The sequence below is a fragment of the Sipha flava genome, unplaced genomic scaffold (genome assembly GCF_003268045.1).
Source record: "Sipha flava isolate LNK unplaced genomic scaffold, YSA_version1 34_pilon_pilon, whole genome shotgun sequence".
NCBI lineage: Eukaryota > Metazoa > Arthropoda > Insecta > Hemiptera > Aphididae > Sipha > Sipha flava.
The window spans coordinates 2,713,952-2,739,684 of NW_020273045.1; the positions used below are offsets into that span (position 1 = coordinate 2,713,952).

Sequence of the window (25,733 nt, forward strand, 5' to 3'; positions counted from 1 at the left end):
ATAATAAATAATAATTATATTACACAGAACGTTATTAATAATATTTTCCGATGGAAGACAATTAGACCGATGTAACTTCGGAAGATTATCATTTATTCAAGATATGAAGTCGAAACAAAATTAACTAAAAACATATCCGTTTTCGATGGTGTGTTTTTTGGTTGTGGTAGGATGGGGAAAGTAGTAGTTGAGGGGTATTAACTAGCTGTGGTGATTATTATTTCGGATGTATATACTAGCAAGTCGCTTGTCAATCGTCATCGGTTATCACTAGGTAACATTTTCATCATGATTTAATATTTACAGATTTATTTAAAAAAAAATGTAACGTAATATAAATGCAATTTTTACCAACGAGTTTATATTAAAATACTACGGAAGTAATTTATAATCGTAATCCTACAATAATTTTAAGGTTTCAGTATTTATGTGAATAACATTATAAGGAATATTGGTCCTATAGCAGTACGGTTGCCGTACAACAATGTAACTTTATAAAATTGTGTCTGTCGCTGAAAATCGGTTAATTATATTTTCCAAACCATACAGTAAAACGAACCATACTTCGGTTCGTATTCGTAATTGTATCGAGAATTTACATTACATCAGATTCCTATTTTTCGTTTGGCACAGGTTGCTTGAGATGTGCAACGCTAAACGTAAATAGGTATTAAATACCTAAAAAAAAATACTTAAAAAAAAATAAATTCTATTTTTTTTTGCATTCGGTTATCCAATTTTTTCCGGATGAGTATCCGCGTTTTCCGATACCCAGCGTGTACACAGTCAGCCCTCGGTGGGTCGGTCGGACCGCAATCGTTTTGCGTCTACTCGGCCGTGAAACACGTTGGCAGGCGGTAAAGGGTCGGGGAGGATTTGAGAACTCTGTGAAATACACATTAGAATACACAACGCATCATGTCTCAACACCAAAGAAACGTAACTTCGGCGAACGGAACACGAGTTGTGGTTAAGGTCTAACGCGGCCGCCGTGGTTAGGTCAATTTCGCCGACCCCTGCGACGTCTCCGCGAAGCGCTCGACATACGCACGTGCGGCGGAGGTGGCGAAGGCCCTGGTTTGCGCGCGACCGGCCGCTGGTGCGGAGGCGGTGACCGTGGCGGCGGTGCTCTTCCGGTGGCCGGTGGCGGTTGCACGGGGGCCGCGCCGCCGGGCGCCCAAAAGTCGATGTCGTCGTCGTCGGCCCGCGACAACGGGTCCTCGCCGAGTCGGCCGGTGCGGCGGCGGCGGCGGCTGCGGCGTCCGGTGATGAAGTCCAACGCCACGGCGGCCGCCTGTGGCAAACGCTATTGACCGCCGCGGCCACCTATCGACGACGCCTGGTCACCGCCATCGTCGGACGACTCGATGAACCTCCGCCACGGCATCGCGTTGTTGCACACGCCCGGGCCGCGCCACCAGTCGTTGACGTTCCGGTAGTGCTTGGCCGGCGCTCCGTCGTCGTGCAGCATCGCGCACAGCCGGCAGAAGAACTTGGTGTCGATGAACTCGCCGGTGCCCTTCCACCGGAAGTACTCGTTGTACTGGTCGTCGTCCGCGTCCAGACGGTGCAGGTACTCGGCCAACCGTCTGGGCGACTCGTAGTCGTCCACGTGCACGTACGACCGCTTCGGCGCGATCCGTTCGTAGTCGTCCCGGTGGCCGCCCATCACGATCGGCAGCACGTTGTGCCTGCAACGCGAGAAATTCCCTTTATCGTCGAGATCGTTCCCCGATCAACGCTTATCGTGCTACACCCACCCACCCATTTTACCCGGTCTTTACTACGTACTGTAACCGACCGGACGGTTTAAAATATTCACGAAGAAAAAACGTTTTTAATCGAGTTCAAAAAGTTCAGAAAAACGCGATACGTAAACACTGAAGTGTGCACCGCTGGTATGAAAACCACTTCTAAGACCATCGAGACCAGTTGTTTCACCATCAATTTATACGCAATAATAGTATTAAATGTTTTCGAAACGATTTATTCTGTTTTCAACGACCATTATTAGTGTCTGGAAAATCACTAGTAAACTTTCGAAACACTTGAGTATTGCGTTATAGTTGCCAATATATATATCACCCCTTTTAATGAGGTTCGGTGTAAGCAACTCTGAAACAATGTTAAATCACGGCTACAGCTATTTGGGAGCAATTTTAAAAAACCAAATATAATTACATGTTTTATTTGTAGTCTTATTTCAATACTGCTAGATTTTAACTATCGCGTGTTTTACAAAACTTACGTGTGCAGACACAGTATAACATCGGTTGTTGTTATTATGTTCGGTTAATCACACATTTTTTTATTTTTGATGGGCGGCAAAAAGAAATCAACGTTTGTGCTTTGATTATTTTTTTATTAATAATCATAGCCAATAAAATACGGTTAATGTTTTTAACCATTCAATTTAACTACTTTCGCATTGAAGTAGTGAAACATTAAAGAGAAATAAAATAATAAAAGGGTTCTAAAAAGCTAGCTCAAAGTTCAAAGTATACGAGGTTGCTTAGTATTTGTTTAACGCGCCTTTGCCATATTATTTGTGATTATTGTTGTACGAAGTACTCCGAGTAGATTTCTTTAAGTTCGGTCAAACCGGAGTTCAATCGAATTAACAAATATAATCAGAGCAGATGGGATTTCTTAAATATCTATAATTCAATAACGAACTTACTGAAGTCCGTTGACGAAAAACTTTTCCGTCACATAGTCGACGCAGTTTGAGTTCTCGAAAGCTAAATAGAATTTGTACTCCTGGTCTAACATCTGGAAACACTTATCCGACCTGGGACACTTGAAGGGTCCGCACACACCGTACACGTCTACCGATATGTATTTGGCCAACTCTCTAGCGTATTGCAGTCTTCCGTTTTTGGCACCACAGTTCGACACAAACCATGCGACTTTTTTCGTCTTGTTGAACGCATAATTCTTTTCTAGTCGTTCGACTTGGGTTACCGACGGATCGTAATACGCCCATCGTTCGTATGGTGTTACGATATCACTGTCGTGTCGATAAGTAGCCGTCCAGTTGAACACGTCATTGTAAGTAATGAGTTCCGTGTGGTACGGTGACTCGAGGAAATATAAAATCCATACCTGCAAAATAAAATATAAAAATATAAATCAAAATCTAACATCCAGCAATTTATTAGATTTCACGGGTCAGGTAAAAGAGTTGAACGATATTAGAGCGGATACGTCTGTAATAAACTTAAAAGCATTGGTACATGTATACGAGTAAACCGAAAAATGAATATGAATTCAGGGCAACGCAGCATAGATTTCTGGTCGAATTGGTTTTGATAGGCTTTTAAAATTGTTTGTATTACGAATGGAAAATTTGACGTAAATTTCGTAACATACAAACCGTATAAGATATATGATAATCCATAATAGGTATAATGGGAATCGACTATTTTTGGTAATAAAAAACGTTTATTATATTTTATAGTATTGTAAATCTTGCCTGTTTGCCGGTTTTTCTATGACCGGGATGTGTAAAATGATCACGGAACAAAATTGCGTCCACGTCTGGAGCTTCCGATTTTTTAGTTGTAATTTTACATCTGTTCACTGGACATTGTTTCGATATAAATGCGTTTTGTCCGTCGTCCACCATCCAGTTACTCAAACCGTTGTAGAGCAAAATTGTCTTCATCGGTTCATTGTCGTATTGATAATTGGGGGGCACAAACATAAGTTGATCTTCTATGCGATCGCCATCCTTTTGTTCCTTAGGCCATATTTGACTCGTTCTCTGTCCAGTCCTAGGATTTATTTGAGCTCTAGTTGGTCGTAGCACACCATCTACATACGTAACAAATAAGCATAAGTATTAAATATATTTACTTTATTATCAATAGTAATAATAATATAATATTTATGTTTAGTATTCAGTGGTAAGGAAAATTAAAATTTATAATCCTATTAATATAGCTACCATATATGTTCATTATCTTTATATTTTAAAAAAATCTGTGGTATGCATGTTGTTTTTCAATAAGCTGTATTCGATATTATACATTTTGAATAGTATTAAACATGTATTTACCTGGTTTACGATAAACATTTTTCCTATACGATATTTAATAAACTTTTATCGAAAATCTCATTAATTAAATTTTGAATGGATAGACCTAATTATACTTCAATTTAAATCTAAGTATTCAAGTTTTTTTTTTTTTGGATTTTAGCATTCAAGCTCCATTGAATTAAAAAAAATATTATTAATTTATTCAACGATGATTATGATTATGATCATTAGATTCATTTACCTTTAAAATACCATGGTAACTGCAACGTTGAAATTTCATTTTTTTCCGTCATTAAAGAATCGGATGTCATAGGTTGAATTGGCAATTCCAAATATTGTAAGTTCTGTAAATTCAATTTTTTGTAAATTAATATAAAATTATTCAAATCTGATTATGATGCTGTTAGAAATTATGAAATTAAAATGTTGAATAAATCACTTGAGATTTACGTTTTAACACCTATAGACAATAATGCAGGGACGGACGTCATTTTTAACTCTTACGATTTATTCTATCACTTCATGGGTATTTTTACCTCTACATACCAAAACGTTTTCGAATATTGGCAACACATTGCCAAATCATAAACTATACATATTAAATCATTACATTACTTCTTTTTTAGTTTAACGTTTCCTGTAAGACCTGAGCTGCCATAAGCAATCCTCTCCTTTTTTCCCTGTTGAATGCTACGTCAACCGATATATTTCTTCCCAAGATTTTGATAATATTCTATACCGCATCTTTCCATCTTATTCGTGGTCTGCCTATTGATCTTTTCTTATGATATCATTATCAGCTCTCTATACATGCCCAAACCATTCCATTCTCTTGATTTTCGTATATGATAAAATATTAGTTTTTCCATATAGTCTGCATAGATCGTCATTTTTCCTTCTTTCGAATGTTCCTAACTCTATATTGTATATTGAGCCAAAAATGTTTCTGAGTACCTTTCTTTCTAATATTGCCAGTTTGCTGTTATTACCTTTCGTTTAGAACCATGCATATGTAATTATTGGTCTCATATAGCTTGAAAAAAGTTTTTAACTTTTTTGATAATAATTTAAATTTTAGTAGCTTATTTATTAAATATACTTATTTCATAGAGCTCTTCTGTAGAGTTACTATATTTTATTTGATGAAAACCGGGACAAACTTTTTTTTTAATTTTTTCTTATTGACATACATTTTTATTGATTTTTTAATTATACAGGATACAATTATTACAAAAATATATTTACTTATTAATTATTTACTTCTATGGCATCCCCATCAGTGATGGAAGATTTGAAATAAACATTGACAACAATATAACTAACTATCTTACGCTACAGTGATTAGTTCACTACAACTAACAAAATATTAAATAATGGTCGATTAGCGATAACTATCGTGAGGAAATGGAAATACGAAGAACTTATTTGACAAAGAATAATAGTCGCTTAGTTGGGAAAATAATTAAAAATAGATTTCGACAGTAAATTGTTCGACTTTATTTATTTATTTATTTATTTATTTATTATTTATTTTATCATGACAATAATATTATGGTTTTTCAAACTTAATAAAATTCAAACATACGTTATTAAAGTGTCATTCCGGGAAAATTGTCAGTCTCGAAACGCTACATCGGGACACCAGGATGCCATACTCAAAATCGGTTCTGTCCCGACCAAACCAGGATGTATGGCAACCCTATTCTTCTATTTTTACTTTAGTGTACAAAATAGAAGTAATAAATAAATAATGTATCGCTAACACTTCCATTAAGGTCAATGTCGAACAAAGAATATGATCAACGAGGTTTTCATTTGATGGTGTTCAACACTGGTGACATTTCTCATAGTGTGGCCTATTTATTCTATAAGTGTAGTGATTTTAGTTTTTGGAGTGGACGAGTACAGGTTTTTTATGATGGCACTTTAAGGTTTATCTGGTTGAAGCTGATATGTGTGGAACTGCCCATCAATATTTTTCATTAAACTACGAGTAGTAATTTTTTTATAGTCGTCTAGGGTTTCAGTTTGAACTTTTAGATTAGTTGAGGTAGATTTGCACGAGAAGGTATTTGGTCCGATTTACGTGATTTAGTAGACCCACATAATCAAGAATCCCTTCAATAAGAATGGTTGGGGGTAAAGTAGTTTTTGGTGTATTATTAGTGGTATATGACTGCCCCTTGTTTTGATTGATAGATTATCGATGTTCTCGACGGTATTCTTCGGGCGATGAACGTTTGGTCACAAAATCGGAATTTGACTCAAAATCCAACCCGTTTGGGTACAAATAAACATAACGTTTGGACACAAAATAAAAGGTATTTTATATTTTTACCTGGTAAATCAGAGAACGTTTGGGTACACGTCATAAACACGTAATCTACAATAGTGGTATATTAATTTATTGCTCGATACTTTATCTCCAAACCGTTAATATTATTGCGACTACGAATTTATACGTTTTATACTCTTGATAGTTGTTATTAACTATAATCTTTATTACACCTGCATCAATATAATATTACATATGTTTACGAGTATATAACTTTACAAATTTAATCATTTCATCGAGACTTTAATAGTCAGTTTTATACAAGCCATCAAATTTGTTTTAATATAATCAATACGTTGATGGAAATTCAAGAAGAAACTTATTTAAAGATATGCAGTATTAAGAAAAATATAAAAAATATTATAAGAAAAGAGGATTCAGATAACGTTGAGTATATTTTAAAAAATACAATGAGTTTAAAGTTAAAAATGATATAAGGAATTATCCATATGACATTGGTCCACATTTTGTCAGAAAAAAAAATAATATAGTTAAATAAATAAACAATAAACATTTTTGGGAGACTATGAGCCAACCTCCTCGTGGTGTCTCTTGAGTAACGCTAATAGGCTCTAAAAAATAAAATAAATAAATATAGATAAGCAAATGAAATTATTAAAATATAAAAATGTGTACCTAAACATGGTACCCAAACATAGTATTAATTTAAAAATATTATGTACCCAAACGTTGTATTGATTTTTGTGGTCTGAAAAAAAGTGTACCTAAACGTGAGTTCCCAATCGTTCTCCCGAATTTCAAGTAAAAATATCGATCTGTGCCCAAACGTCTTACGGCCTTCTCTTCTGTGGAGAAAGCGGTATATCTGTTTGGTATAACAAATAATTTCGATTTCTTTATATTAGCCATAAATGACGGTGATTGCGATAGGGTAGATGATGTAGATAAGTTACGTTTATTTTTATTTTCATTGTTTTACTAGTTTTATTGATGATTTTAATTGGGGATACAGTTCCAGGGGCCATGTCATCAGTATTGTCCAGGTCCAAAGGTCGCCGCACATGGAGGCATCTATGGTCTGATTAATGTTATAGAATTATAATTGCAATGTGTTTTGTAGCAATAGCAGAATGAAAATTACACATGTATAAAATAATAGTAATAATATATTAAAATAGATAGAATAAAATATAATAGAATAAGATAAAATAGAATATATTACTCTATTTAAAGGAGTATTATTCTGAAGGTGGGTCAGCATGCGAGTTGATAGTAATAGAGCTAAGTATTTCGTCGATTGATATAAAACATAGCATTTTCCATTTGGTAAAAGGTTCGGAGAGTGCATCCGGGAGCGATGTACAAAAGAATGCACACTATCGAACTGCTTGCACACGAATGATAATATCGAAATAAGATTATATTTTCTTTCAATGTTAAATGTTTAAAATGTCAGTATATTACGGATAAAAAAAATATTTATTCCATTAAATCAATCGATAACGTTGCTGAAAAAGCTGAGCTCGGCCCTCGGCTTGCGGCTCGTTTAAGTTTAGTATCTTAATAATTGGTGTAATAATGTGAAGAATAAATGTTACAAAATTTCGAGAAAGTGAACGTGACAATGTCGAATAAAATATTCTACACTCAATTGTTCTTCTCCAAGACAAATAATAATAAAAGTCATCAAAACGTAAAGCAAATATTAGAATATTTTATCTTAATGCATTTGGTTGAATCTAATAATTTAAAATTACGTTATAATTCAAGAATTTTAACAAAAGATGTTTAGAGACAAAATAATTTTGATAGAAATAAAACCAAAATTATCAGCTTATAATATAACATTTAGACTATAATTAAATAGTTTATTAAAATCAAAAATTTGTTTTTCAGATTAATTAAATTTAGAATAATATTATTTGTATATTTTAAAAATTTTATATTATTGTATATTTACAAATAATTATATTTGTAAATTTGTTTAGAATTATTTCGTTAATCATCTATAAATTTACCCATGTGCCATACGAGTAAATTATTTAAATTAATAATGGTGTGCAAATAATGTAAATGTTATGTACATGAAAACAGTGTAATTAATTTTTCAGAAAAATTATAAGAAACCACATGACTTATAGCAAAACCGTGGATAGACTGTTGAAAAATACGATAAATACGCATCTGTATGTCGAGACTTACTCACTTTCTCAATTGGTCAATTTTCAAGATGAACAAAACTTTTTAAGTCAAAATTATTTAAAAAAAATAATGTAATGAAAATATAAATTCAAAAATAGAGGTTACTATTAAAAAAATATTTGTTTGATTTCGCGCGAGACAAAAATGTAAAAAAAATTTAATTTTTCAAAAATAAGTGTAAATTAAGTAATTTTACAGATAAAAAAAACTCGAATTAATAACAAGGTAATGCGTTGGAAATATTTCGTGTTACCTTTATCGATGAACTCACTGTATAGAAAATAAAATATATACACATTTGATATAAATATGTTGTTCGACAAATTTATGAGCGTGTAATGTTTTAAACTACGTAATTTTGCTATTTTGGTCGATTACTATCAGAGGAGTGCCAAGGGGAAGTTTTGGAGTAATCCTATTTTTTCCACAATACTCTGGTTTTTTTCTATAGTTATGTTTTTTCCTGCAATTGATATTTATATTATTATAATTAAGCATAAAATATATAACTCTCTCCTCAAAATTTCCTCGTTCACGTCCCTGATTTACATATCAAAATTTGGTAAGTCGCTACTGTATTAATTTAATGTTTAATTCAAATTTGTTTTTTATTTGAAATACATATATTTCAAAAGTTTTTGTTCGCACTTTGTTGTATTAATTTAAATTATTTTATTTTTGGTATTTATATAGAATTTGATACATAAAACATTTTTAAGCAGTTCAACTATAGTAACAACTGTATTCAACTCCGTGCACATGATTGGTGAAATACTTAGTTTTTGAAAAGTTTTTTTTTTTCAATACTGTTTGGTATGGTTTGATTATATATTCTCTATGGTTACGTCACAATTACAACTGTCGGAACAAATGGCAAATAATGTATAACACTTATTATTATACATTCGTCTTTTTGTACAGTAGTAAAAATCGATTGTTACTTGTTACTAAAGTTGGTAAAACTAAAAGAGAATTGTACTTAAATAATTTTTGGTATTATATCTTGTTAAGATAATGAATAGAAGTTATTATAAAAATAGAATATACATTTTCGAATAATTATTTATAGAATATTATTTAAAAAAAAAAAATTATTTTTAGAGCAGTTCATAATATAATATGATTAATTATATCAACGATATATATATGTATATATAAACGACGGTAAAGTTATAAAACAATAATGCCGGACATAAATATTTAATTTTTAGCTTGATATTAGTAAATAGTAACATTTTTTTTTAAACAAATTATACCTAGGTAATATACGGCGTATTATTTAAATTATAAAACAACGTATATGCGATATTAATTTATTAATATTTAAAGAATTAAAAATGCATTAACATGTTTAATTTTTTATTAGTATACTACTGTCATTACTTCATACAGTAATAATAATAATAATAATAATAATAATAATAATAATTAAGTTGTTTTTTTTATACAAAAAGAGTGAACTTGATGTAACTTTTCACGTGTTATATAAATTTACGTAAACAGTTATGTTTTAAAAGTTGAATTGTTAGTACAATAATACTTACCTAATCAAAAAATCGCTATAATTTTATACACATTATACTGTGCAATAATGTATTTATTGGAAAAGTCCAGATTATGAGGTTTTATTTCTTTTTACTTGAAAGAATACCCATTATTTTTTTCACTGATACTTTATTCTTTTTTTCTTCGGTCATATTTATAAGGACGAAAAATTATAATAAACCGAGTTTTTGTTGTAAAATTGAAAATAAAAATGTTTCATCTCTTGGGTTCAGACTAAAACACATATAAACGCAAACAAAAGTATTTTAAATGGAAAAAAGCAACTAAATATTTGTTTATAAGTCATCAGCAAGGCTTGGAACTTTAAGCATTTATATATTTGTTTAAAAAGTGCTAATTGAACTTTTGGTTAGATATAAACTCGATCCATTATTATATTTCAAATACAAAAATTTTTCATATTTTGTTATTCTTTATACGTATATACATATTTCAAGCCTAAAAACTTTTATATGCATATTTGATAGATTTAACGATTTTTTTTTTTTTTTTAGTTTAACAAATAAATATGATAACCAAAATTTAAAATTTTATAAAATAAATTAATTTATCAACAGCTATTTTTGTACTGCTTCCAATGCACTCAACAATAATATTATAATCTCAACAGTACTGAGAACTCGAAATACAACATTATACCATTAGATAACATGTGTTTTTAAAAAAAATGTTGATATCAATGAATCCATGAAACGACTGGCGCTGAGGGTAGACAAATTGCAAATGCCATAATAGGAACTCTAGAAGATAGAAAAGGATAGAGAGAAGATAGAGAAGAATTTTTAAATTTCTAATAAGGAATATATGTCTAGATGAGGTGTATTAAAATACGAATTAAATATTGTGTGGAAGCTCTCACACGCATTTGTTGTTCGTTCGCTACCATAGACGTAACCAGAGGGACGTAGAGTATGCAACTGCATACCGTGCAATCAATTTATATTCTTCTTTTTTGGAGGTTACTATTTTTCTTTGTAAGTTCGCTTTTTGCATATATAGTTATGACCTTGGTATCACGTTTGACCGAGAGTTAAATTTCCATTCCCATTTGGACAATATATGCTGCAAGGCCCTAAAAATGCTTGGTTTTATAAAAAGAATTTGTAATGAGTTTAAGTTAACTTCTCCCATAAAAATCTTATATTGTGCCTACGTAAGGTCAATTTTGGAATATGGTGCTGTTGTATGGGATCCTTCCACTTCTTGTGGTAAGGATCAAATTGAAAGAGTTCAACGTAAATTCCTCAAATATGCAGCATTTATTTTAAAGATAGACCATCCACCTCATGATTATAACCCAATTTTAATTAAATTTGGTTTATTTTCATTAGTTGATAGAAGAAAAATTGCTAACCTGAAATTTCTCCGCCTAATAATAGATGGCTGTATTGACTCTCCTGTCCTACTTTCCATGATTAACTTTAAAGTCCCTTGCTCTTCTGTCCGTCAAATCTATCCATTTTTTATTCCTAAATGCAACACCAACTATTCTGAGAACCAGCCAATTTTTAGAATGATGCGTATGGCAAATAATGATCCATCATTTCTGTAGCATTGTTATATTTTTTATTTATTTTTTTTTTGGTTTTCATGTTTTTAAATTAGTATATTAGTAATAGTCACTATTTTTATGGTTGTTATCATATATAAAATTTAATTAGTGTTATCAGTGTTATCATATTATGTAAATTGGGCTCAGCCCGTATTGTTAATAATAAATAAATGAATAAATAAATAGTTATATAACTATAGCTTTCTTGTATGCCCTGAACACGAAGTCTCGCTACTTCTATGTTCACTACTACTGCTCATATCTGCCCATGTGTGAGGAGGGAAGCCTGACTGTGGATCTATATAATTTTCGACTAGATAATCCATAAATTGATTTAATTTTTCATCTTCAGGCTTGACAAACATAAAATCTTCTATAAAACTTATTTGAAATTAAAATATATTTTTTAAAAACCTACGATATAATTAGGAGGACGCACTCGGGTGACACCCATCTCCAATAAAACGGCCTAAATTGCATTATAATTTACATCTTTATTCGTATATATATATGTATATTCTATTATCAATAGTCATACATATGAAAGTTTTCGTGTTAACTTTCATGACTTTCTTATATTATTATATTAGAAAATTTAATCGAAAAATAGGAAAAAAAAGTATATTATAAATAATCGTATGTATTAAATGACAAATCAACATTACAGCATCAAATTAAATTTTAACCGAATAAAATAATTAAATAAAATATAAAAAAATAGGTATAAATATAATACAATAAATAAATAAAGTATAATAAGAAGTACTTATAAGTGTAACGAGTTAAATGAAAATGATTCAATCCAAACAAAGTTTGAGTATTTTTATCATACTTAAAAATAAGTATGTATGAACTTGTGGTATTTGTTTAGATTAAACATTTACAATACTTTTTTACAGATCACATATTGCAGACCTAGGTGTTGGCATTATAGTTCACATTCGTTGTATGATACACATAACATACGATGTACAAAATTAAACAAACGGTATGGTACCAGTTGTTTGAACAAGTGATTTACGATTTTAAAATTTTATCCCATCGCGACCTTAATGCTATGATGCTTAAGTAACTTTTAATCCTTAAGTTCTTTTTGTTCAAAAATATAAGTATTGTATTATGTATATACATTTTTAGGATTCTGCTTTTAAATCTTTGAGGGCTTGTATGTTTGCTTTAACTCCATTGCTAACTTTGTTCTGATTAAAATGTGTTATTTTATCCTCCCTAGAAGACGGGCGCTATGCAGAACTTGATAAAATGAATCTTCATGAAGTTAGTCCCAATAAGTTGACAGATAAACTTGAAAATTATGCCAATATTTTGCAAATTAATTGCAAATTGGTTTTTACGATTTAGAAATCAAATCTGTAATTTTGGCGATGTCTTGCGAATTTTTTGCAAGCCCCACCAAAATGACCAATCCATACTTACAATCTCGGATTGTTCCAAACATTTTATTTGAATATAAAATATGTATATATAACCTGCCATAGTTATGAATTGTGAAGCGTATTATTATTTTCTAATATAATCTACATCGTGGCAGGCACGTAGTCAGAAAATATTCACTAGGGGTGGGCCAATGTTAGGTGGGCCCTCTCCTCCCAGGACTTTTTTATATTATTAAAAGGTAGTTATCAGCGTATCATTACTACAAATATATATGTATATAACCTAATAATACCATATTTTATCATTTTGCTCTTCTCTTTGTAATTTTAGTTTTCTTTTGGCACATTCACTAAGAGATGCCATTTTAAAATTAATTTAAGTATTAAATATATAAGATAAAATGTATAAATACTATAAATTGTACAAATATTAACGCAGGTGACGTTAGCATCAGTGCGGCATGCGCTGAATGTGAATATAAGTGCCCAATCGGAGACCATAATATAATTCTATATTTCTATATGAATCAATATAATGACAATACCTTCGCTAAAAGTATTTTAAAAATAGACATACAAGTTTACAGTAGTCCAGTGTTTCTCAAACTGTGGGTCGCGACCCCCTAGGGGGGTCACCAGTCAATTTTTGGGGGTCGTGATAAGTTTCTTTAATTATACAGATTGTAAGAAACAAGCACATTCATCATATACGCCTGATTATTAATTAAGTATTATATTATTATTATTATAAAGTAGTAAATAAGTAATAAAATAAAAAAAAATTGTTTTTTGAAATTATTTTTTATTGATTCTGTAAAAGTAAAACTATGGGGTCGCGATAGATTTTTAGAAGAAAATTTGGGTCGTGGTCCTAAAAAGATTGAGAACCACTGCAGTAGTCCTGTCTAGATATGATAAGAACAAATTGGCATTGTAGTATAGTACCGGTATTTAGCTATAAATAGCAATCATTTCCTAATCGATCGTTTAAATTTAGTTACAAGTTACATGACTTAGATTATAATTAAAACCCGATGTATTTGGTTTTATTTGCGTCATATTTAGGCAATATTAAAAATTTGGTAAAAATTAAAAGCAATCATATAATAATGAGCCCCTCTCAATACTTTAGGTAGGCCGGCCTAAGGTCGGACACATATTAGAGTGGGCCAGGCACACTCTGGCCCTCCTTTACCTACGTGCCTGTCTATAGGTATTTACCAGTTGCTACATCAGCCATTTCAGAAGAGGACTTGAATAACATACCGACAATAGATATAATACTAGATGACAATGTAATTGTAGATCATCGCAAGTAGATCATAGAGTATCAATAAAGGAAATCAGAAACAGAATAGGTTAAGAAAAAAATCATATTCCTTAAAAAAAAGAGACTTTTAACTTCGAAAACCATGAAAATATTCATTAAAAGTAGGCTTATAAAATCATATGTTTGGAGTGTAGCATGGAACGAAATATGAACAATAAATAAATAAAAAAAAAAGACATAATACAAGCTTTTGATATGAAATGCTGGTGAAAAATACAGAGAATAAAATGACTGAAGAAAAAAGAAGTTAGGACGTTCTAATGACAATAGAAAAATATTATTATTGATAGATGCTTTAAGAAGAAGGATGTAAAAGCAGATGAATGATGATTGCAGATGCACATTGGACACACACTGAGACGTATTGCATAGTTTAATAATTGAAGGAATGATAACAGAAACGCGACAAAGAGGAAAACCTATAACAAAATACATCAGCCAAATATAAAGGATACTGTAAACACTTCCTAAGTGAGCTAAAAGATATGTCGAACGACAGAGTTCTTTGAATTGACTCAATTTGAATAGAGCATTTCTTGTGATTACTTTTGATAAAAACCAATCTTAGGATCGAAAAAAAAATGTATGTGTATAATATTTTCTAATAATCCTGTGTCATACCTAACACGAATGAATGTAGAGTAAAATATTGAAAAGTGCAAATGAACCCTCACTGAAGATTCGCATAACTACCCCACGGTGTTTTGTTACACCGCAGCTTCTACCGTAATCTGTGAAATTTTTTCCTACCTGTTGTTCGCTGTAGTCAGTTTGGGCCTCGGCATGGAAGTTTGCAGACGGCTCTGATGGGTAGTATCCATCTTTGGCAAGCCAATATGCGGTACGACCGCTGTGCAGGACTATGACGAATAGTGCCAGGATCAGCAAACCGTACAGTAGACGACGTATTTGCCGACCGGTCATGTTTTCTGCTTGTATACGCTCTCGAGTATAATATATATCAATATTCTGAAACATAACAATAGACCGTTTTGTTGCATTATTACGAAAAGGGTAAAACAAAACGAGTGGTACTTATGGTACGATCGGCACGGTACAAAGGAAGTTTTTGAAGTGAAACTCTTTTGCGCAGGGGTCTGTACTAAAATTTTTCGTCGCGGGACTTCGCACAACGATCGGTAGTTATACGCTCGGCCACAGTGTTTCTTTCAGAAATTTTTTTCGGGGTGAGCATTTGATAAATGTTTTTTATGAAATGTTCAAATTATTCAAAAATGAAGTTCATTTACATTACAACAGGAAAAATATATTTTTTAATAAAAGATTTACAATTATTGTAAAAAAAATATGTTTAAAAAATAAGAAACAAGGTAATTTATACTTTGTGGTTTATTTTATTAACGAAATAAAATATATAACTATAAATAAATTTTATTAGTCTTGGAATATTTTAATAATATGGAAGGAATATCTCATGTTTGAAGAAGACGACGTTTCTCTAACAAATAATTGATTTTCACTGAATACAAATTAAAATAACAAAAAAAAGATTCAAACTAAATATACACGGTGTATCAAAAGTCTTCATCCAATTTCAAAAATTTATAATTATATTAAAAATGAAGGTATAAGGGTGAAATAAAGTAAAATATATTCTTAAAATAGTCAAGTTTTATTTACTTTGGTTACAAATGTTTAATATGATCTCCACCGGCCGCCCGACACACATCTATAGGGTAATCAAATTCTTCCCAAATGTTGCTGATCATTTCTGGTATCGCGGCATTGACAGCATCTTTGATTCTGATTTTAAGCTCTTCCAAGTTAGTAGGTAATGGCGGTACATACACATTATCTTTTATGTAGTCCCATAAAAGAAAAATTACACATTGTGAGGTCAGGGGAACGTGGTGGCCAGGGATGAACTTCGAACGAAACTGTCGAACATGCTCGATGTTTTCATCAGAGGTACGAGGTTGATCTGAGTGTTTTTGTGCACACAGACAACCACTTTCTTGGAACGTTTGGTGCCAACGTCGAATGCTTTGTGCAGTAGGAACTTCAGTTCCCTAAGTTCTTCGAAAATCAGGGAACTGAAGTTCCTCGTAAATCATATTGAACCGTTAATGCCGACTCGCACTTATTGAAACGTAGGACGCAAAACGCTTTTTGTTGCGTACTCGTCATAACGAAACAAACTAACGGTTCCTAGTTCACTAACCGTTACTGTGCCAAATTTATCAACTAGATAACTTAAAATAAACTTAGCTATCTAATCTTTCCATTAATACATCAGTCATTAACCTGCGATTAACCGTTGCCGAACTATATCAGTTCGGAAGAAGACTTTTGAAACACCGTGTATAATACAATTCAATAATTGGTAAATATATATTAGGATTTAATTATATTAGACGAGTTGTTTTATACAATTGCAAAATATTTTTAACACACAATAATTATTTAATACAATTGTTTTTTATATAATATATAATTTTTAAATTGAAAAACTCTAAGTGCTCAACGATATTCATCTTATTTAACTATTTTATTTGATAAATAGGTTAGCTGTCGGATACGTTCAAATCATTATCAATTTTATAAAGCCGGATTATTTTGCAACGCTCACATTTATTAAATTAACCAATGATAAAATTCGAAACGTAAGAGTTTAGCGTCAATCGTGTTATTATATTTATACAGTATTGGTGTCTTTTTTTTTTTTGTTGAGAGTTTTCGAAAATGTTTTCAACAAATTATTACAACTTATCCCGACAGTAAGGTATTACGAATAATGTCTATAATTTTTAACCGTATACTTACGTTTGAATTTGTAGATGCAATTAACTAAGGGAGTGAATTAAAACGTTATTAGTTTAAAATAATTGTTGTGACATAACAAAGCGGTAAATATAAATTTGAGTAACGATTTGAATAGCGGTCACAACTTGTCAAAAACGTCAAACGAATACAATGGCGCCGTAATCTATGAACTGGCTATTCTCATAAATTGTAGACATAGTAGGACGCTCCTCCACCCGCGTGTGTTGTCATCGTTTGACAAGCGTACGAGGAATATGGAAAATTTGCGTTCAGTCATTCTAATGTAATGGTGTTAGTTTTTGTATTAGCCCTTTTCAGTGTCCTCTATATGAGACGCAACAATATTTAATTTAATACTATTGCTGTGATAATGTATTATTTTATGTATTGAATTTATAGGAAATGTACCGTAGAATCAAAAAATAGTTTTGTAAATAATGTGGGATTCGAATTTCTAGAATTATAGATTTAGTTATTTTATATTATTTCGTCGTTATTATTTTCACGGAATTAGTATATATAAACGTCTATAGATTATTAACCGATAGTGATAATTATTTGGTTTTTTTTTCTTATTTCGGCAATTATCGTATGAGTGTTTTTAACTAATGTAATGATGTGCATCATTCGACTGTTAAAGACGGCACAAATATTTTATTATGTATACAATATATATTTTTAAATTCTTTCAAATAAATAACGGTATCTTCGATACCCGCACGAACGACACGGGTCGAACAATAGTAGTATTGACATCCCTACATTAAAAGGACAGGCCCAAGGTCCATGCCGCCGCGTGTGCCTATATAACAGGGACACACACTCAGAGTCCTTAATCTTAGATCGTCAGTGCATGCGCACCGATCATAAGATAAACGACGGGACACACGGAGTCATTGGTCTTAGATCGTCAGTGCATGCGCACCGATCATAAGATCAACGGCGAGCGATTTGCATATTTACATACGCGATTTGTTTTGAATCATTCAAGTTTAACTTAAATAAAAGAAGAAAAAAATATTGAATCTGTTCGACTTGCGTTCTTCGTACGAGTGTTGAAGAATACCCAGTTCTGGTGCCATTAAAATTTGCATTTGTTCTTTCTTGTTCAACCTCACGTCGACATCAGAAGATCTACGGCGAACAGGTAAGTGCTATTTTATTTAGCTTGGCAGACTGCACAATTGCACTGATCGGCTCTCGAACCTTCTCAACCCCGAGAGCCCTCCCTTAAACAAGGAGGAAGGTAATAACCCATCGCATCACACCTACCACACCTATATCCCTACTTTATTTCATTTTTGTACTTTTGGGTTATTACACTAATTTCCATTCTATTATGTTTGATATAACTAATTTTAAAGCTGACTTTAATTCTGATACCCGAGGTTGCTCCGCGAGACATCTGATTCACCTAAAAAAAAAATGTTTACACGATACGTATCTATGCGCGAAGCAATGTCATTCAGGGCGAGCCACAGTTTATGCGAGGCAACGATGGCGGCAATACGTTACGTGCGAGGCAAGACGCTCAAAGAAGTAGTTTACACGACGCGAAACAAATGTACGAATCTTCTTTGACGCGCGTCCAAATACCGAATAAACTTCCGCTTTCCACATAGGCGTAGATACGGGGGGGATATGAGGGATGGATCCTCCCCCATGATCTTTTTTTTTTATATATTTTACATAAATTTTATGCATTACACGGAAGATAGAAAAACTGAAAATTCTATGTTATCAATTTTTATAAATCGTTTTATTTTAATTTAACCGATAGATAACGTTTGATCAGATTGTCGGAGAACTTATTAATCACTACCATCGATCTCATACTAGGTAGTAGGTAGTCTAAGCTGATAAGCTATAAAGTTTATTAATTATTATTACGGTTATACTATCTTTAATCCACAGATATATATATATATATATATTAAACTATATATATCTGTGCTTTAATCTTAATGTTATCATACAATAAACTCAATTATAACAATATTATTCTGAGTTTTTGATTGCTCTTCAAGGTGTTAAGGTAATAAAACATTGTACTTGGGTTTTAATGATATTTTTTGTATTTAGTTGTTAATAATTATCGCCTATTATTAGGTGGTATTTTCTTATGGTTTAGCTTTATGTAAATGTTTTCAAAAAAAATTATATTGACTTGAAAGAAGCCGTACAGTTAGCAGAGTGCAATATATCTGTGCCTGAGGATTTAAGACAAAATATCGAAAAAGAATTTAAATCAATGTATAAAAAGGCTGAGGTATACTAATTGTTATTGTCTTTAGAAATTATTTTTGTTATATAGGAATACATATTATATAGTATATTAATTTATTAAATATAATTAGAAAATGGCAGACTTTCTGGATATTAATATTTCTTCAAACGTATAATCAAGAAACAGGCAAATCGGGCCAATGTATCTTCTGAGAATAAGACGATTCAACCTGAAACTTACTATAGAATAACCATAGCGATACCATACATTGATTCTTTTATAATTAATTTTAAGGAAAGGTTTCTTGTCCATAAAAATATTTTAAAAGGTACCTAAGTTACATTAAAATTATCATTTGTTATTAAATACCATTTACAAAAATCATTATGTATGGACTTTCTATCTAGGTTTTCAATGTATATTTTCTGGCAACATTGATTTTCAAGAATTTGAAGAATTTGTACATTTTGCAATCAAAACTAAGTGTAACAAATAAAAATCCTACGATAGCCATAGATGCCCTGAGACTATGTGATTTCTCAGTATTTCCAAATGTATATCAACTACTGAAAATACTATGTACCTTACCGGTGTCCACATCGACATCTGAAAGAACGTTTTCATGCTTTGAAAGGCTGAAAACATACTTAAGGAATACGATGGCTGAAGTAAAAATAGTTATTTTTCGTATTTAAATTTAGTATAAAATATAAATCTATCTAGATTTATGTATTTACTTTTCAGACTCGACTAAATGGATTAACATTATTATCAATTCACCGGGAAATTTCTATTACGCCCGATAAAATTCTTGATATCATGTATTATATTTTACAATATAATATCAAGAAAAATAAATATTATATTGTAAACTATAATACATATTGTAGAAAAATATAAATAATTTTTTTTATACAAAAATGTACTAGTTTTTTGGAGTAACATATCCCCCTTCCCCCAATGAAAATTCTTGTCTACGCCACTGGCTCGTCACGAGGCATCCTCGCTTGACTCGCTTATTACCCGAGGCAAGTTCAGACAGGGCAAAACGTGTCAAATCTTGACTCGCGCATCAGATTCGCGTCGTGTAAACCTGGCTTTATGGAGGACATTGGGTCGCAACGTTCGTGGCATTCGTGATCTCGTAATCACTTTGTTAGCGTACCCGGTGTCGTTACGATACTGATTATATTTCGCTCCCTATATTACGCGTATTACGAGTATTTTATGCTTTTACGGTATTATAATAATATTAAGTATTAAAATATTATATAATATATTTTATTAGTTATTTTATTATTTATTTTATTAAAAATGGCTAGGGATTTACGTGACTATGACATTTTTGATTTATTGGGGGACGGTAATGTGTCAGAATTGGATATTTCGAACAAAGAAACAGGTGAACTATTTGAAAGCGAATTATGTTTCAATAGTACAAAAAATTGTTTTTTTAATTTCCATCAATAAAAAAGTTATTTTTTATTATTTTATTATATATAAATAAATACAATATACTTTTGTATTATAAAAGTATATTGTATTTATTATTTTTTTATACACAGGGATTTAATTTAATTTTATTGTAATTATGAATAAAAATATTTATTTTTAATTACATTATATTGGTTATTATATTTATTGAAACATTTTAAAATAATTTATGATAATTATATTATTATAATATTATTATTATTGTTATTATTATTATTATTATTATTATTATTATTATTATTATTATTATTATTGATCATTTTAATTTTAATTTTTTGTAACCATTCAGATCCAATGTCCCTACAGAGGACATGTACCCAAAGTTGTCAAAAACTAAAAATACATTTTTCCAAAAATATTTTACTCTTATTATAGTCCACAGTAAAATAAATATACCACAAAAATTGTTCTATCATGTGGATTACTACAATAGTTATTAATTTAACGTTGTGACTTTTGAGTGCAATTATTATACATTGTATCTATATAATTACTATTTATTTTTTCTTATATAGTAGGATAATTTAATGGGGAGAATAATAGTTTCTCGATATAATTTTATTTCCTTAGGGCAAAGCCAAACTTTGATGTAAATAAGTGAACACTGGTTAGTTACAAAGCATAGAGACTGCGTCTGACGGGCATCCCTACTATCGTGACAGTGACGTTACGTCAAAAGTCTAGGCGCACAACGTCTAGACGTACCTTGAAACGCGTACCTTAAAGGGATAATATTAACTGTGATTTTTTGGTCGGTTATTTCTGATATTTTAATGTTTAAGCGAGTTATGAATATGTAAAATATTACAATTAAAAAAAACTTATAATTTGTTTAAAAATTAAAATATTGGAGAAAACCAACCAACAAAATTTAGATAATGTTTTTCTTTTAAGTTTTATTACTATAGATCAGTTTATTTTAATATTAAAGCTAATATCACTGAATTTGAGCTATTGAATGTAAATGAGTCTGTTGTATGTGTGCCAGATGGAAACAACGCATGCGGATGTGGCGTCATTTTAAGCAAATCGCGATGTGAAAAAATGATAGTTCAGTATATACTCATATAAATCGATACGTCTATTTGCGAAGTAAACAGTCAAAAATTTTCTGCGAAAAAAGTTATTTTTATCTTGTAATATGGCCATTGGTTTAAAAATCGAGTTTTTCTTTCTTCTTTCTCTGCATTCAGATTTTTGGGTAAAAAATTTAAACCACAAGTTTCATAAAACAACTTTTTAGACCGCATGTTGGACTGCACAAATGGTAATATAAGGATGCGATTTTTTTATTTTCTCGAAATGTATTAAATGTATTGAATTAATTTTATCTGAATGTTACCAAATTTACTTATTATATAAAACAAATATTACAGATTGTAAGTATACTTTTATTTAAATAAATAAAAAATAAAATAAATATTACAAGATTTGTCTAAATCTATTTTACTAGTGCTTAAAATTCAAAACATTTTATTCAATCAATTATTTGAATTTATTTATTTTAAATTTGTAAATACAGTGGTAAACCTTACAAATGTTGCCCCTGGCTAGTTCTTATTTTTAAATGTTATTTTTTTAAGTAAATAGTATGAATAGAATTATAGATAAATTGAATATGGAATTAGGTATTTTCAGTCATAGTTATATTAAATAAGACTTTTATGAGATTTTATTTTTAGTATGAGGCAGAAACGCTGTCAGTAAATATATAACAGACAATCATCATACCAGCACTACAATACTCGTATAAATAAATCATGTATTGCTGAATTTTTGTTGCCTATCATACAATATTTTCAGACTTAGTGTTCCTGCCTGCATTATAATATATTATATTATGCCAACCTTTGTTCAAAATCGTTTTTCAACTGCCTTGATTTCTTAAATGCATTTTTCAACTTGGAGAAACGAATAAACACAAATACGAACTAAATTTTTGAATTTTTTTCATCTGTTTTAATTATAATATGTTTTCGTTTTTTTTTCAATTTTAATCTATTTCATCACGTTTCCATCGCCAAGCAACACCAATCACATATCGTTGTTACTGACAGACTGTTTAACGTCCCGACCAGTAATACAGTTTCGTATTTGATATGACGCGTTTGTAGCCAGTCCTCCATTTTATTGTGCACTGTTTATTAATTTACCTATTCACGTCTGAAAAGTGCATCATCCTGAAGTTTTATAACAGTTTGCCACTATTTAGTAACCGATCAGCTTACCACTTGATTATTTTCAAAACATTTTCCAGAGATGCTTGATGATAAGTGACCTCGAAAAGGTTTTAATTAGCATAGCTAGTTATTTGTGAATGACAACGTATTGATAGGAAAGTTAATACTCTCCTATTAAAACATTGTCAAGTACTGATATAGTTATCATTTTTGATTTTCACACGTCGTAGTTACTGTTCCAATTAATTCAAATGTCTGACTGTTGGTGACCTGATCATATTATAAGATGAATGATCATACTCGTTTTTGATATTTTTTCGTCTGATTATTCCGTATATGAATTTTCAAGTCTTTTTTTTTTTTTTTTATCGATTTACATCAAGCCCTTAGATATGAAAATGTTTGCGCAACATAGTATAATGAAAAATATTATATTTTGCCTTACATGTCACAGTCGTTCATTAATTATTTATTAGTTATCATATACAATATACTTGGTTGTTTGTGTTGTGTTGTCGCACATCATTTTGTATGATTATATTTTTGTTTGAGTTGTGCTGCCTTGAAATACTGCGTTATTCTCTTAACATAAAATTAACCAATACATTGTTATTTATTCATTAAAATAATACTAAAATGTAGTTTTTTCACTCGAACCAAATATAGTCAACCAAACTTATATATGATTTAATTTTGAATGTGCATTGGTATTATTGAAATCAAATGTTTTACAAACATTTAATCACAAAGTAGATGGAACAATAAATATTATATATATAAAAAAAGAAAAAATGATGATTTCTTCATTAAAAAAGGCTTATTTTATTTTTATAATCGAATATATAAATTGTAAATTTTAGTTTTGAATATAGCTACTTATTTTATCAATTACAGGCTATGATATGGCTTTAGTCACCGATATATTTTTATTATCAATGATGAATTATTAACATTTATCGGGAACTATACGTTAACAAACAGAATAATTTTATGACTCAAAAACCACAAACAGTTTGTAAATAAATATATAGCATCCTGTATGTATAATGGAATAATATTATAAGTTGCCGTGGGCTTACGGGTACTATAATATTTCAGGGATTAATCGATCAAACTTCGTATTACACACGCGACGTTTGATTACATAAAACACAATAGTCTGATAAGATATTTTTTCAAGGATGGTTTTATATTATTTTTCAAATTCCACGCGCACATATTACACGCGACAACTAATGTTCATTTAATAAAATAACTATACAACACGAACGCATTCTAATTTGCGAATTAATTCTAATTTTAATAATAAAATTAAAGTCTGCAAAAACATCTAAAAGTGAAATACTATTGCCGGAAATTTTATTTTTAATTTCAAAAAGGTCAAATACCTCACCAACTACGTCTATGAAAATATTATTAAATATACATTTAATAATATTATGGTACGCATACAGGGCCGGATCTAGGGATTTTTAGATCCGAGGAAGATATCCAAAGACGCCCAAATTTTCAAACAATAAATGTGTAGAGTATAATAATTAACTTTTATCTGTTCAAATATAAGTAAGTATAAATATTGCTTATTGAAAACAAATTTGATTTTTCTTAATTTGATCACAATAATCATCAATAACTGAATCGAGGTAAATTGTCTTCATGGTTTCTTTTTCAATTGATAATAACGATTGAGCCGGTTTCGGCCAATTGTGGATCGAAGACAAATTTTAATTAATTTAATAAATTTCGACGAGAAATAATATTTACTTTTAATAAATTAGTCTTAAAATATATTTTATCGTTATTATTCGACTACGACGTGCAACCTATCAGCATCCTATTGGAATTAAATAATAAATTATTTCGCACGAATTGTGCTCAATATCAATTTACTATGTATAATCTGTTGCTATCTGTATTATAATTATGGCCGATTCAAAAATATTTACATTCTTTTTTATGTATATTTTAGTGATTTTTCCAAATTAATTAAATTTTTTGTCTACAAGGCCTGTAATTTAAAAAAAAAAAAATAGGTCCCCGTACAAATAAATTGTATTATTATACGCATTATCATCGGAATAGAGAACACAATATACTTTCGTTAGATATAACGATAAGAATAATATTGACATCTCGTACCTGTAAATATAAATTTATATATGTAAATCACGTTAGAAACGTAGTTTCTCTCGCGTGCCACCACCGACCAGTTGCTCTCGACAAAAGCCCTCTCCACGGATCGAAACGACATATCGAACAGCTCCTCGTGCACTTTCCGGCTCCTGCGGAGGGTGTAAGTATGTGTGTGTGTGACGTTTGATAACAACAATCTGATGATGGTACTTTACATGTGAAACGTGCGCAACACGATAACATCAAAGGGTTTTTTAGCAAAACGGTCGGGATTTTTACGCGGCTCACAAGATGGGTTAAACGCGATTTTTTGACGTGCTAACGTCGGTCGTGCCCGATCGAAATTAAAAAAATTAAATCGACCGTCGGAGACGAGTATTTATTCTTTTGCGTAATCGGGGGGCGCGCGTAGGCGCGACCTAAGTCGAGGGTCACTGAGAGGGTAGAGGTTGTTCAAAAAGTTTAAAAGTGACGGGAAAAGAAAAATACGTCCACAAAAACGATAACGGTCAACTTCCGAATCTGTCTAGGGA

At 31.0% G+C, this 25,733-nt stretch overlaps 1 protein-coding gene and 1 pseudogene across 3 annotated transcripts in view; one reads left to right on the plus strand and one right to left on the minus strand.

Moving 5' to 3' along the window:
• The window catches only part of LOC112687375 (glycoprotein 3-alpha-L-fucosyltransferase A-like), a 26,664-nt gene continuing 931 nt past the window's right edge, over positions 1–25,733 (minus strand). Inside the window, exons 1-6 of one of the 3 annotated variants that reach the window (XM_025560038.1) lie at positions 25,207–25,691; positions 15,133–15,351; positions 4,284–4,386; positions 3,476–3,816; positions 2,681–3,105; positions 1–1,691 (exon numbers count right to left, since the gene is read on the minus strand). In XM_025560038.1, coding sequence (XP_025415823.1) covers positions 1,307–1,691; positions 2,681–3,105; positions 3,476–3,816; positions 4,284–4,386; positions 15,133–15,306 — 1,428 coding nt within the window. In that variant the 5' untranslated portion in view covers positions 15,307–15,351; positions 25,207–25,691 and the 3' untranslated portion in view covers positions 1–1,306. Of the gene's footprint in view, positions 1,692–2,680; positions 3,106–3,475; positions 3,817–4,283; positions 4,387–15,132; positions 15,352–16,023; positions 16,656–25,206; positions 25,692–25,733 lie in introns of those variants that run through there. The other 2 variants (XM_025560037.1, XM_025560036.1) reach the window with 2 other exon arrangements.
• The window catches only part of LOC112687457, a 16,286-nt pseudogene continuing 9,216 nt past the window's right edge, over positions 18,664–25,733 (plus strand).